We start from the raw sequence: 14,884 nt of genomic DNA, 5'->3' as shown, positions 1-14,884 counted from the left end.
CGCTAATTTGTTAGAGATTACAATATATAGTATACATATACATATATAGTACATATACAGATATATAGTTTAATACATACAAATATAAATACAATACAAAACGAAGAAGATATTAAGAGCTTTGAAATATATAGAAGATATTTACAAAACGTGGCTCGTTTAGCATCCAGGTGCAAACTACTATATAGTACTTGTGAGTGAGTGACGTGAAAATAAATAAATGGGCGATAGGGGAGAGTAGCGGCAGTGGTGAGCTTAAATATTTGCCGTCAGACCGACGACATAGGATATCCAGTCCACGGTGTAGGGCACTCGATGATAGATGCCTGGCTGGCCGCGTGAGGCGCACGAATAGCCCGCGGAAACGACACCTGACATATTAGAGTTAGAGTTGTGAGCACAAGTTTTGGACATATGTAGGCGAAGGGAAGACTCACCTATCAAGTACCACCGTCCATTCTTCTCATGCATCAGCGGCCCACCGCTGTCGCCCTGGCATGAGTCCTTGCCGCCATTTCGATAGCCGGCGCACATCATTTCCTGATAGATGACCACATTGATGCCATTCTGGCGATGCCAGCGCTCACAAATGCGATTCTCAATCACGGGCACATCGACAGCCTGCAGCGTCTTGGGGCGCAGACGTGAGCCGGGATTGAGGGCGCCCCAACCAGCGGCCCAGCCAAATTTTCCCAGAAAGTCTTCGTTTTTCTCGGGCAAACAAATGGGCGCTGCAAATGTGAGAGCCTAAGCACCGATGCTTTATCCGAATCCAAATCAAATCACCTACCTATATGTGGCATAAAGTGCACTGTACGCTCCAGAGTCAGCACGGAAACATCGAAGCGGTCCGCCTGCGGTGTAAACTTGAAGTACGGATGCACATCTATACGACGCACACCAAATGTGTAGGCGGACAGCGGCTCCACGGCCGAGTTGATGACGTAGTCTCCCAATGTTACGTGCACCTGACGGGGCGTGGCACGTGCCACACAATGGCCAGCGGTGACAACGTGGCGACGAGAGATTAAGGAACCGCCGCATCTGGAAAACGTACTTTTTAATACACTGCAATAGAAGGTAACTTTGTGACGTACCTGGAGGAGCCAATGCGTATATAGGCCTGCCATGGGAACGAACCAAAACCTGCATCATCACCACCCACGATGCGCCGCTGAGCGGTTTGTTTGGCCAGCGAGATGCCGCAACCTAAAAATGAACGATTGGCGAGAGCGGGTTTAGATACAATTACATGCATATAAGGCATAAAGCGATTAGTATCAAGACGACATAAAATAAGATACGGCTACAAATGCAAAATAGAGACAAAGGCAAGCATTAACAAAAACGAATTCACAGAAATTCCCTGTTTAAAGGTTGTCTTGAGAAATATTCCAACGCAAATTCAAATAACATAGTAAGGTTTTGAAAAACTATTTTCGCATGCTTCGAAACGGAATTTAACACAAGTCGAATTTCAAATCAAATCCACTTAAATACCACAAAAATGAAGGAGCATATAAACAGATTGAAATTGAAATATCTTTTTTTAAACACTTTAGCACCATTATACAAGTACTTTCGCTCTTTTTATGATAATCGAATATAGATTACTTCGCATACCCTGTTCCATTGAAAGCGAAATTTTCGAATCATTTTATTATTTATTTTGCGAAAAAGTGTTATCATATCATTTTTTACTTTTTAAAGAAGTGTGTACTAAGTTGTTATAAATTTTTAAGTCCTGAAAGCCACATAAAATAAAAGTTAAAAATGAAATGATAGTCTTGGTAACACCGCTGGCTGATCTTCCGCAATTCGTTTAGTCTGCAGCCTCACTACAAGTAGTTCTCTGAGCTTGGATCTCAGTTTAAGTCATGGTCTGATCTGTGTTCGTTCAGGCACCTTTGCCAAGAGTTCCGGTAATATGTCTTAATTATCATTATGGAGTTGTAGTAATTAACATGCACATGCTTGGCTATGAATTTTTTTATATTTTTATCATTCCATTGTCACTTGCTTCTCTCTTTATCTCTTGTTTAGTACCATGCACGATATCGGGTTATTTTATTGTTTTTTGTTTTTGTGATGTTTGTGAAATAATTACAAGAAATTGCAATTTATTAAAGCACTGTTAGAAGTACTAAGCAATTGGTGCAGAACTACGAACTACAAATGTTAAGTTAAAGGCATGCAAATTAATTAGCTCTCCAGGCCGACTCTTTACACCCGCCTCCGGGCCAACTGGGAGCACCAACCGGTTCAGTTTTTAGTGTGCACGTGCTTGGACTGATTTGCTTTTTTTTTGTATTTTTCTTGGTTTGGCCGCCACTCGGCTCGGCTCAGACACTCACTGGGTTCGTTGTTCACCGGTCCGAAGTTCTTTTGCGGAAGATCAGTCAGATCGATCGTATTGCCGATATAGTCCGAGCTGCGCAGATTCGCCGACTTGGCTGTGCGATGGCAACAGCCACGCAGCAGTCCGTTGCAGGTTCCCTGTATCAGACCCCCGGATAGCCAACAGCCTAAAAAGAACTCACAAGTGCCGCCGCGATGTTGACACTCCATGTCCGATGTGATGTCGACTGCCGGTGGGTCGAGGAATGGAATGAGCAACAATGTGTGAGTATGTGGGTAAGTGTATCAGCCTATCTGTTTGTCTTTCTGTATGGGTGTGAGTGAGAGAGTGTGTGTGTGTGTGTGTGTGTGTGTGTTTGGGGGGTTATGGTTATGCATAAAGTGCAAGAAGAGATGCCCGCGACCGCACCAAGCAAACACACTGTTCGGGGCACATCACCTCAGGATGTGCCATGCTTACAATCTAGCAGAGTTGCAGTAAATGGGACTTACCCTTCTCCTTGAACGTGCTCGCCGATTGCGGACTGCTGGTTGCCTCAGAGGCGCTGTCCAGATCCTGTAGACTGAAGTCATTGCGCACATCCTGTACAGCAGCTAGTTCGTTAATTCCAAAATTCTGGTCTCTGTGGAGCACAAAATGGGAGAAATTAATACTGCTTAACAATTATTTCTCTCGGAAAATTTTTGAGGGGATTAGTATTGGATTACTGTTTGCTTCTTAGGTGCCAGTATTTATGGGAGCCTCACTTTTTTTATGGCAGTTTCATACAAAATTCAATTTATATACTCGTTGTATATCGATTTAAATCAACAAAAGGCATACGTAAATATGCTGATATACTTTGTATTTTGAAACTGGTTTTTAAAACTGATGCTAAGAATACTGTTGGGTACTTAGTTCTTTTTGGAAATCTTTAATCTTTATTTAATATCTGTCCTAGGCTGGACAGTTATTCAATTTCAGGATAATTTTGACATTTTTTAATCATTCATTTAATGATTCGAGCTAAGTGCCTACTCAAGGAACGAACTCACATTGTGGGATTGTTATGTCAGGCCCGTTTAATATAGTGAGCTTGAATACATTCTCTAGTTAATAATTTAATTAATTTTGACTCACCTGAAGGCAATATTGTCGCTGAAGTAAACTCCGTTGCCGGAGGGCCCGCTGCCGCTACTCGGACCTGTCGTGCCCACATTGTCATTGCTGGGAAAGACGACTCGCGGACTGCGGGACGACTTGTAGGGATAGTAACGGCTCTTGCGCGATCCCTGGTAGTCGCTGGGGCCCACGTACTCGTTGAAGTTCTTCTGTGGGCCAAACTGACGCATGGGACCCGTACGGAAGTCCGTATCGCTGAAGTACAGACCACGCTGAGGCCGCTGTGGCAGGGCTGTAATCGGTCCGTTTATGTCTCCGAACTTTGTGACCTCATCACGATAGATCTTGCCCCCCGCTACGGCAGAGTTAAGCGTGTGCGGCTTCGTGTTGGCCACCAAGCCGGGGAACTCAAAGGTCGTGGGCGTCACATCTGGATCGTAGAAAAGCTGACGCGTGTGGCGTGTCTCATGAGTCTCGTAATGCGTGGGTGTGGCATCTTCGCTGTACGGCTGCTCGAAGGCACTAGTCTCGGCGAAGATCGGGTTATCTTCGCGATAGGACTGCGGATGAAAGAGACTGGGACTGGCGGGCTTGAGGCTATAGCTGGGAAATTGAAAGCCCACACGTCGGCTTGTGTTCTCAGGCTCAGCGAGCTCCAGCTGTTGCTTGTCGGTGGAGCTGGCAGCAGCCACCAGCACATCACTGCGTTCTGTGCGATCCCGCTGCTGCGTCCGATCGGCCACCAGGTCGGAGCCAAACTCATGGGCAATGGCTGCAACGCCATCGGCCGGCGGTCCCAGCTGCCCGAGTGTGGCATTCCGACTGGGTCGCAGTTGCAGCAATGCTGGTGACTCACTCGCCTCCTGCTGCAGTGGAATGTACACGTAGTTGCGCTTACGACCCGTACGCGTCACATTTTCCGGCGTAGTGGGCACCAGCTGCTTTGGTATGGTGATGAGCTCGCTCTGCGGCAGTTCCACTGATGGCGCCGGTATCACCTCCACAGCTACATCGGCTCGACGCTGCGCCGTCGGCGATTGACGTGCCGTACGATAGGAACCAAAGGACTGCACAATGCTGCCGTCCGTGCGCTGACGCACATCCTTAAAGCTGATGTCGTCCTGCTGACTGAAGCTCTGATAGGGCGCATACAAATTGCGGGCGGTGCGCGGCGGTGCTGGAGCCGAGGTTACGCCTCCTGTCGATTTTGTGGCTGCTGTCAGCCAGGGCGGCAGCTGCTGGCCTGTGAGCAGCGCCGTCGAGACTGTGGAGGGTGCAGCCGCTTGTGCGCAAGGCAGACTCGCTAGCGAGACGATGCTGATGGTGAGGCTGATGCTGATGGTGATGATGATGGTGAACGTAAGCGTCAATTGACTCCATCTGTTGGCCACTAACATTTTACATTGAGCGTGAGGCAGGATGCACGGTTTTCTGCAACGCTCTGAGGCGGTGATAATGACACTGCGACCAATTAAGGTGCAGTCGTGCAACTTCCTGCTTGACGATGTTATTTTTTGTAGCTTGTGACTTGTTGCTTGTTGCTTGTTGCTATTGCTGTTGCAGTGGTTGTTGCAGCGATTTTGGACTGTGCCTGATTGGTGCTTGAACTTGCACCAAAGCCAAGTCAAGTCAAGCCGATCCAAGCCAAATAATGTTTGCCTCTTTCGCTTTTCGTATTATTTTCTGCTTCGATGTTGGCAGCTGCGTGTCGCGTTCATTGATCCCCACTGGTTGTTGTTGTTGTTGCTGTTGCTGCTGCTGCTGCTATTGGGATTTTCCGTTGCGTTCGGGCTGTTACAATTCAGCTGGAGCTGAAGCTGAATCCGAAACGATACGCTTCGATTTGTACCTGCCGCGGATATCTCGTACGACTTGGCGAGTTTCTTTTGCAAGTTAAGGAACTCGACCGAACACACTCTATATGGTGGGAGATACCTCTGTGTGTGTGTGTGCGTGTGTGTGTGTGTGTGTGTGTGTATGTCTGTGTGTATGTGTGTGTATTATAAGTAAGCTTTTTAAGCTCTTGGTGAATGAGCGGTTATTGGACTCCTTGATAGCTAAATGACTGGCTACTGATGTGCGAGTAACTTGCTTTCTATGTATATTTATATATATATGTGTGTGTTGGAGTAAGTGTGTTTTATTTTATGTGTGTGTGTGTGTGTTGTTGTGCGGGGTGTGTTGGCTTTGGTCCAATGGCAATTATGGCAATTGCTTTTGATGCTTTAGCAGCGAAGTTTCATGTTGTTACTGTTGTTGTTGTTGTTGTTTCCGCTCTTCACTCTGGCGCCTTGCTGATGATTTTGCCAAACGAATGCTAGTAAATGTTACTGTTGTTGTTGTTGTTGTTGTTGGTGCTCTTGCTGTTGCTATGCCGGTTGTCAGCAGCAGTGGCAACATCCACAACAACTTTGGCCACAAATTACTTCCTTAATTGCCTGCAAAAGATAAAATGAAAAACGAGTTTTGTATTTAAAGGCACATTTGGAAAATAAAATAATAGGCGCGTAGGCGTTTAGTCATTTAACCGATCCAACCCCTTCCAGCTGCTTATCCAACCCCAGACCAGACCCCAACTGATAATTGCGCAAACGAGCTTTCATTTCACAGACGCTGCCTTTTGAATGCGCATGCGTGCGAAATGCGCTTTAAGACATTAAATGTACATTACGGGTAAGCCGCAAACAAATTAATTATAAATCGTCAATTTGCACTGCAAATGAAAACGAGCTGTGCCTGCCACAACATTTCCTCGCTCACATTGCGGATTGTGGATTGCGGATTGCAAAATGCCCCAACCGCAAATAATTTTGAAACGGGCGCCAACCAACCAGTTGCAACTTGCAACAAATGCGTTTAAGTGGACGAAATACTGCAAGCTGTCAAATAAAAGCGTGGCACAGCAGCTAAGTATACGAAAATTTATATAAGGACACACTCATACATATATGAACATGCTATTCAATCGAGATACTTCTGAAGCCACATTACTAGATGGCTGCGGCTGATCTTGACCTTGAGCATTGATTTTGGTCCGTTTAAGAAACTTCCTTAAAGTTTGTGACTGTCATACTTGTATGCTGTGAGAAGTCGTTTAGATAATCCATTTGATTTTTGTGTTAAAATTAATTAAATAAAGAACATGACATTTTAAAGTTGATGCTACGTTTTGAACCAATCTTTGTTAATCACATCGAACAATGAAAAACAATCTAGTTGAGACTGGTTAAAATTTGTCATTATATGACTCCATTAAAATATTTTATATTATAAGAACCGCCCCACTCAATAAGATTTTGTTTTATATTTTGTCCTTTCCGCCCTCTTTTAAATTCAAATAAAAAGTAGAGCTATCAAATTACACTATTAATTCGCAATCATAAGTCTAATTATGCAAGATACTTACTTTACATAATTTTCGGTTTGGTTTTTTATTTTGTCTAGAAAATTTCCCCTTTTTGAATTCTATTTGGCAAAATTAATCTCTAGTTTTGTCTACTTAATAAAAACTACTAAAGGTATTTCCCCAGCAGAGTTCATGAAAAAGTTGGCTACGGAACATGCGACAACATTCTTGGGAACAAAGACAACTGAATAACAGTAGTGCTATAGGTCAAAGGGTCCTAAGACAGTACAAGCTTGATCTTGACTCTATAGAGGCACAGGAAGAGTCAACTTCAAATGCCGGAAGGTACATATATGGCCTGGACTCAGGCATTAAACTTGGAAAGCGCATGCTCGGTAAAATATGACTCCACTCTTAAGTAATACCAAAGCAGTCCTAGAGTGGAATGCAGTCCTGGGAGCAGGGGTGTTAGTGGGTGCGAGTCCCACATATCTCTCTGCGACGGCAGATCTAGAGATGCACCAAAAAAAATGGTATTCCCCATTTTGAAAGCAACATATTCTATAAACTCCTTATTTGATCGCACAGGGCGCGCTCTTCTTCAGTGTCAGCATTAAACAAAAATCTCGCCAAAAAAGGAATCAATTGCAACGAACGTTAAAAATAATGAAAGAGCATTTTATTTAGGTTTCAAAAAAGCGCCTAAGATAATAGTGTGTTTATTTTGCTTGGATTTCTTCAGTAGTAGCATAATGTTTGAACATAAAATGCAATGTGTATTTGGTTTGCAATTTCAATGCGTCTTTTTATCATTTCGCTTTAACGATAGAAGGAAATGAATGACTGCAATGAAAAACTGCAATAAAAACAGCAGCACTTTGTTGTTGCAGTGGAAGTTGTTATTGTTGTTGTTGTTATTGTTGTTGTGGCATGGTCAAACAACAAACACGAAACAACTTTACAAAAGTAAGAGTTGGCAAGCGGGCTCAGCTGTTGGCGTTGCTTCGAAGCCGAAGCCGAAGCTGAAGCTGAAGCTGCGCAGTCAGTCGTACATTTTCACTTTCATTTCGAGTTCAAGCACCACCATCAAGCAGGCGGACTTCGAGCTGACAACAACGTTGTTGTTTTGTTGATGCCTGGTTGTGTGTACATACATACATACATACATACATACATACATACTCGTATGCTGTAATGGCAGCGCTGGCCCTCACTTCGCTTCGATGTTGCTTCCTTAAGCAGACGCATAGTTGCTCGTGCTGTTTGGATTTTCGACTCTTTGAACTTGATTTGCGAGCCGTGGACAATAATTTTTTGTTTTTGTTTTTGTTTTTGGTTTTACTCGTAAGGAGCGTGCACCAGGAAGTTTGTTTGGTAAACGTGACTATAGTATTTACACTTCCTTCTACATATCTCATGGCTATCTGTTTTTTGTCATTTGCCAATTCGCAAAACATGGTTAACACTTTTTTTTCTTTTAGCGCATATCTTCATGCACTGCCAATTAATCAATTGGATTTATTTAAATAATTTAGCAAGTTGCCGTGGGCTCTACCTGATTGACAACTGATCGGTCAGAGCTTGTCGTGTGACGTAACTCTGGCAAGCAATTAGCACGCTTTGAAAATGCATAATAAAATAAATGTGCAAAAATATGCAAATTGTGAAGAAAAGGCGAAAATTCGCGGCTTAAATTACATAAATTTACTCTCAACTCTTTTAAGCAGACGTCAATCATCGTCATGAGGAGCAGCAGCAGCAGCAGCAGCGGCAATAACAACAACAACAACAACAGCAGCAACAGCAGCATCCACAATGAAGCGCCATTATTGTTTGTGTTTTGCTTTACGCTCTCATTGTGGCTGTTGTTGTTGACTTTGTTGTTGTTTCAGCCGCCATGCAATGGCCTTGAGTGAAGGACGCCGGAAACTGGCTTTGCTTCTTTCATTTTCTGTCTTGTGTGCGTCTCTTTCTTTAACGTACATATTTATATACACACATACATATATACAAATTAATGAATATGTACGGATGCCGCTTCTTTCCACACTTCTGTTGCACGAATAATTTATAGCATTTTATTTTTGTTGGTTTGCTATTTTATTTGTTTTAATTAACAATAAACCCTTTTTCGCCCTCCTTCTCACTGCCGCTCGCACTTCTGCACTCTTGTTTATTTGCCTTTCCTTTTTGTTTTTTGCGTTCCAGTGAAAGTTTTGTTTTGTTGCAAACAATGTGTTGTAGGCAAGCGATTTTTGTTTTCTTGCTCTCCGTAATTGAGATAAATGCATTTAAATGCACAGCAAAGCAACAACAACAACAGCAACAGCAGATGGAAAAAACCTTTGAATTTGGCCCATGTACCACTGCCATAAGACACGGCGCATTGCGTATAAGAAACCCGGCAACAAAACAAAACATTAACGACACCAATTCAACAACAACAACAACAACAACTGTCGCATCCAAGCTTTATGCATCGTAAATTTGTTGATCCCTGCCATTGTGCGGTTATTTTTCTGCTCTACGCATAATTCAATGCGAATTAAAATGCATTTCTTCTCCATACAATAGGCAATCAAATTAGAGACCTTGTCTAAAGCGCAATGACAATGGCACCGACAGCACAAAAGCGCATAAATAAATAACCGATTTTGAGGACAAAGTACCCTATATAGTGTGGGGGAAACTTACAAAGACTCACAGTGAAGAAAAACCCACACTCTACAACAAAATTATCGACAAAAAATATCGAATACTAGGATTTACATAAACATTAATATTCCATGCAAGGAATAAGAAAATTAGCCAACGTGGCAAACTGTATTCTCCTTTTGGTGTCCCAGGGTAAGTTTTCCAAATGTAAAATTATTTTATTTTAATTACTTTTAAATTTAGTTCATCAGAGTTCCAAAATGTATAAGCAGCGTCTTAAACGGCTACAAAATCGCCACATTTCTATTAAACATTTGTAATTTGAAGAAAATAAGCGACTAAGTAACAGATAATAATTACTAAATATGTTGGAGGGATGGAAAATGTTGTTTTTACAGCTAGTCATTGTAACGGCTAGACTGTACCCACATTAAAGCCTCCCTGCGATGTTAAAATAGCATTTTGAACACAAAAACATCTTTCCTGCGAAAAGAGAAATCAAAAATGTGTGGTTTCCACAATACTTGCTGTTTAAAATGATGAAAATGGTATTTTGAAGCTTCAGTAAATTTTTTCTAAATTCATGTTATGATGAAGCTTGTTTCTTTTTTCAAATTTTCTATTGATTTTATTTTATTCATATAAATTTCACATATTAGCCGACATTGCTACCGACTCCAAAATGTTACCAATTTAAAATAAACTAACAGGTTTCAAATCATTTTTACATTAAACTCAACAAGTGTATTATTACTTCTATTGCAATTGAGATCACAGATCTTGAAAATAATCATGTAGTTGTATGTATCAAGGATAGTTAGTATATAAGCATTACACAAATTCGCAAAAAAGTATGTGAGTGATTGTAGAAAACCAGTAGAATAAATAATAAGAAGGAACATAATTCAATTTTATTTTTAAATTAAAAATATTACCCTTTATTCATTTAAAGTTTAAAGTATATGTGAACATGTTTGAAATATAAAATAATGATCAAATACAGGGTGCGCCATCTTTTATGTCGGTATGTAAATATTGAATAACTTTGTCATTAGTGAACCGATTGACTTGATTGATGTTGTTTTCAAAAATGAGTCTGACGAAATTGTACAGAACCAAATTAAATAAATATATCTCATACTTGAAAATCGGTTGTTTATTTTCAAAGATATTCAATGTTTATATACCGACATAAAAGATGGCGCACCCTGTATTTAAATATAAATTTGGATCATTATCTTCAATTTTCTCAACTCAAATATTTACAATTTTATTTTTGTAATACCTTTATATCTTCGGGCACTTGAATGCTGGAAAAGTTGAGGAGTATAGTATACTAGGAAGCCTTAATGCCAATGTCTATATAACAGACAGAAAGACGTATATGTATGTGCACATGTGTAGTATGATGAGCAGGCGGAGAGGTCTATCCTTTCTCAAGTAAATTTTGTTGATCAAGTCGCGTTCCGTGTCTAAATCTGATCCAAATATCCCAAATGCCGATAACTTTTACCCGACAAGTGCTTGGAACATAAACATCTAAATGTCTTTTCCACAATCAGAGCAAGATTATTTATGACTTTATATAGAACCGATCGCTGCAAAAATCAATCTTCATACCAAAAGCTGTTTTATTTATTACGATATCATAACCAAAATTTGTGTTTTTATGTTTTTTCTAGTGCCCGACCATATTTTTAAGTTGTATTGAAATCGATGCCATAAAACTGATTCATGCAACAATGTTTAGTGGAAGGATGGTGAAAGAAGGAGGGGAAGCTATATAAATTAGCAATTTTCCTAAGTGATTTTTGGACAACTTACAAATTTCTTACTACTTAGCTGCCGAGAATAGCATTGTTAATTGGAGGTAGGCACATAGCTCGATGTTTACTCAAGCTGTTGGCACCATCTAAGGCTAATGACCGCAATGCTTTACACTGTTTAGGCAAAAAAATTGCTACATACTACAAAATTGTATTACACTTATTAGATAAGCGCAGGCGCAAAAATAAAGCGTAAAATGAAAAAAGCAGCTTACTATAAAGAAATTATATACGGCGCCTGTCTCAATATAGAGTTATATGCTCTCTTACGTTTATTATTATTGCTCAAACGCCCAAGTAGCGCTAATTGCATAATCATTATCGATATAAAAACGTAAAGTCGACGACGATAGCGTCGTTGTTGTTGCTATTATGATTTGCATGCATCGCTTATGCCATCAGTTGTTGCTGTACAACAACAATACTGCTGTGTTAGATGTTGCCAATGCTTCTTAACACTTTTTTGTTGTTGCTGCTGTCGCTACCAGAGTTGTTGTTGCTTCTGCTGTTGATGTTGGCTTCACACATTCGTAACAAGTGCGCAGCTGCCGCGTGGACTGAATATTAATTAACGCGTACTTGTATGTGTGTACGTATGTATGTTTGTGCGTGTGTGTGTGTGTGTGTGTGTGTGTAACAACAACCACATTGTACTGTATTTGTTGCTGTGCTTGATATTGGCAATCTATTGATTTTGTGCTCGGGTGTTCGTTGGCCATCCAGCAATGTGGCAACAACACTTAACTCGACGCGACTCTTACACCGGCACTTACCTTACTCAACTGATTCGGGCTAGCCCGGCGACCGATCGTTGCGTTTGTTTGGCTTTCGGCACCAAGTATTTTGGCCCATCGCATTGTTGTAACAAAATGTGCCAATGGCATGACACCAATTTCGTTATTCAATTCCAATTCATTTATTTGTGGTTGTTGCTGTTTGTTGTTTTCCAAATTGTCTTTGGCGCGAGTTCAACATACAAGTAACTACATATATAAATATGTAAGTACGAGTATGTAGTGTGAGCGCCAAGACAAAAGAAACTGATTGAGTAGTGACCCACTTGGGCATGTTGGCAAGTCAAACGGTTTAACCTTTTCAGTAGTTTTGCAATCATCATTAAGTTGGTTGTTTGTTTACATGTTTTGCGTTGAAAAGCAAATCTGCTGGATTATTTGGATATTGCTTTGAGCTACCATTTAGAAGCGCAATGAAGCGTATTGAAGAATAGAAACTAATTGAGACTTTACAAAATTAACGAAAACTAGTTGAGTCGCAGAGTTTTGCAATTGTAGGTTGGAACAAACATTTCAAAGGCAATATAAAACCCGAGGAAACCCATCTAATCAAACATAATGTCATATCAAATATTCAAGTAAGCCGTAAACAGAAAGAGGAAACTGCAGTCCCACAAGTGTGCATATTCTAAAGAGTTCCAGCCCGTTCCCAGTAATATATAACTATAATATACATATATTTAAAAGAACTAATAGGCTTTAAATATTTCGATTCAATTAGCTAAGCTGCAGTTTCCAAATAGTTACTCTCCACCCACCCGTGCGCGTATCACGGCGTGGCAATTTAAGGCACAAAGTGTCTGCATAATCGATTGCCACAAAATAAAAAAGCATTGAGAAATCATTTACATTTTCCCGTCAATTTAAAACATTTTGATTGCTTTATGTAATACCAAGTTGCAGGCAAGCAAAGCGCGGCAGACTAAAAGATGTGCAATACGCCAAAAGTTAATGATAAATAACAAGACAATGGCGCCAATGCCAATCTAAAGGCATGAGTGGCAACAAAACTAAGGCAAAGTCATTTACATAAATACAGATACAATAATGCAAAAGAAACGCAGAAAGAAAAAAGAAAGAAAGAAGCAGCGTCCAAAATCCAAAAATCCATTGCCATGGTCACAATTTGGCGGAACTTGTTTCTCCAAACGGACCGTCTGCGCGCATACTGGTATGCCCAAAACTCTTTTGGGTCGATTACATGATTTTCAACGCTCAAAGGGACGGGCTGCTGCTGCTGCTGCTGCGGTGCAACCGAAAGAAGATTAAGAAAAACGTTCCAAAAAACTAAACCGGATTTCAGTTTGCATAAAATGAAGTCATTTGTGTCAGCTGCCCCAAGCAATTTACGCATCAAAAGAAAGTTCTCAAGTTTGTGCCTTAAGTCTTTTGTTTATGGACATGGATCAGACAACATGCTGCAAAAAGCACACTCCACTCAATACAAGCATATGCACATAATATGCTCGAAAGGCCAATATTAGCAGCCTCGACACTCAAGTTTCTCCGCTTATGCAATAAGCGAGCCCTAAATAAAAAATAAAACCACTTGCGAGCGTTCAGGAAAACAAAAAAAAAAAAAAGATGTTACCAAAACAACGGCAATGGCGTCAACGCCAGCAGAGATCGCAACAGAGACTGATAATGAAGTTCATGTCATATCGTATGGTCTACACAATACGTCGATGGCTATAAAACGTTGCCAAATAATTTGTTGTTGCTGCAGTTAACCTAAATTTGGGTTAAGTTTCCGTCGGAGTGTCTGCGCTTACTTTGCTTTGCTTTGTTTCATTTCACATTTCGTTTGCCCTTCTTTCACGCACTTTTAGTTGTGTGTGTATGTGTGTCTGTGTGCATTTATTTTGTTATTTATTTAACCAGCTTTTTTGCATTTGAGTCTGTTGGCTTTTTCGGTAGATATTTTATAGGCGACTTGACATACTTTTTTTTCCAGCCATCCGTTTTGTTAATTATTCCATGTTTGTATGCATTTATTATATAAGAAATAAAAGCTTTAAACACTTTTCATTGTGAAGCATTCGGATTATGCTTTAACTGCAATTGAACCGAATTGAATATGGCACTAAAGACAATCATAATTGTTTTGTGTCAAGCAATAAATACATATTTATTGCTTGTATGTATTTATTGTAAAACCATGACAGGCAGTGTATTTATTTAGGTTTTTTGGGAACAAAGTTGTATCGTCCAAAACAAATCGGAAATGACTTCCCTTTCAGAACATTAGCGCTTCATTTAATTGTCAAGTTTCGTTGAAAATTCATGTTCTCTCGTATTGATGGTGTTTTAAAAATGCAATCACACATAATAAATAAATAAACAAATAAATAAATAAATAAATAAATAAATAAATAAATACATAAATAAATAAATAAATAAAATAAATAAAAATAATGTATTAAAGAAGAAAACACATCCCAATAAAATATTCTACGACGAGCAGTGAAGTTGTATTCAGTAGAATTATTTCAAAAACTAAAATAAACAATCATACAATAAATTGTCCTAAGTTTTCTTCATCTCCATCTAAAAATAGTTTATGTTCAGTCGAGCCTTTCAGAAATAATTTTCAACTCGAAACAATGTCCATCTAATAGCACATATTTTTTTAAATAAATGTAAAGATTTCTAGCTAAATTTTAGCTTAGATACAAATTGAACATTTTCTTCCAACTGGTGAAAAATCAAAACTAGTTATTATCGCGACCGAAAGGTATTATTGTATAAATATTTATATAAAATATTGGTATTAAGCATTACTTACTTTGCAGCTGAGTGCAGG

General features: G+C 40.0%; 1 protein-coding gene across 1 annotated transcript; it reads right to left on the bottom strand.

The window, feature by feature from the left end:
- Positions 1-255: 255 nt before the first annotated feature.
- LOC115619961 lies at positions 256-4,857 on the bottom strand. The gene is made up of 7 exons (XM_030512992.1): positions 3,479-4,857; positions 2,851-2,981; positions 2,355-2,585; positions 1,098-1,209; positions 791-1,044; positions 438-731; positions 256-371 (listed from the first exon to the last, which is right to left on the bottom strand). The coding sequence occupies exons 1-7, from the start codon at positions 4,855-4,857 to the stop codon at positions 256-258; spliced, it is 2,517 nt and encodes an 838-aa protein (XP_030368852.1).
- Positions 4,858-14,884: the final 10,027 nt, after the last annotated feature.

Source organism: Scaptodrosophila lebanonensis, unplaced genomic scaffold, assembly GCF_003285725.1.
Source record: "Scaptodrosophila lebanonensis strain 11010-0011.00,11010-0021.00 unplaced genomic scaffold, SlebRS2 tig00000001-arrow-pilon, whole genome shotgun sequence".
NCBI lineage: Eukaryota > Metazoa > Arthropoda > Insecta > Diptera > Drosophilidae > Scaptodrosophila > Scaptodrosophila lebanonensis.
The sequence above is the reverse complement of the archived record's forward strand: the minus strand, read 5'-3'. Positions and strand labels throughout refer to the sequence as shown.

Bases quoted from the DNA above. Each gene is read 5' to 3' on its own strand.
- LOC115619961 (XM_030512992.1), bottom strand. From the start codon at position 4,857: ATGTTAGTGGCCAACAGATGGAGTCAATTGACGCTTACGTTCACCATC. The intron at 1,045-1,097 runs GTACGTCACAAA...TACGTTTTCCAG, and splicing joins ATACGCATTGGCTCCTCCAG to ATGCGGCGGTTCCTTAATCT. The intron at 732-790 runs GTAGGTGATTTG...TCACATTTGCAG, and splicing joins GCACTTTATGCCACATATAG to CGCCCATTTGTTTGCCCGAG.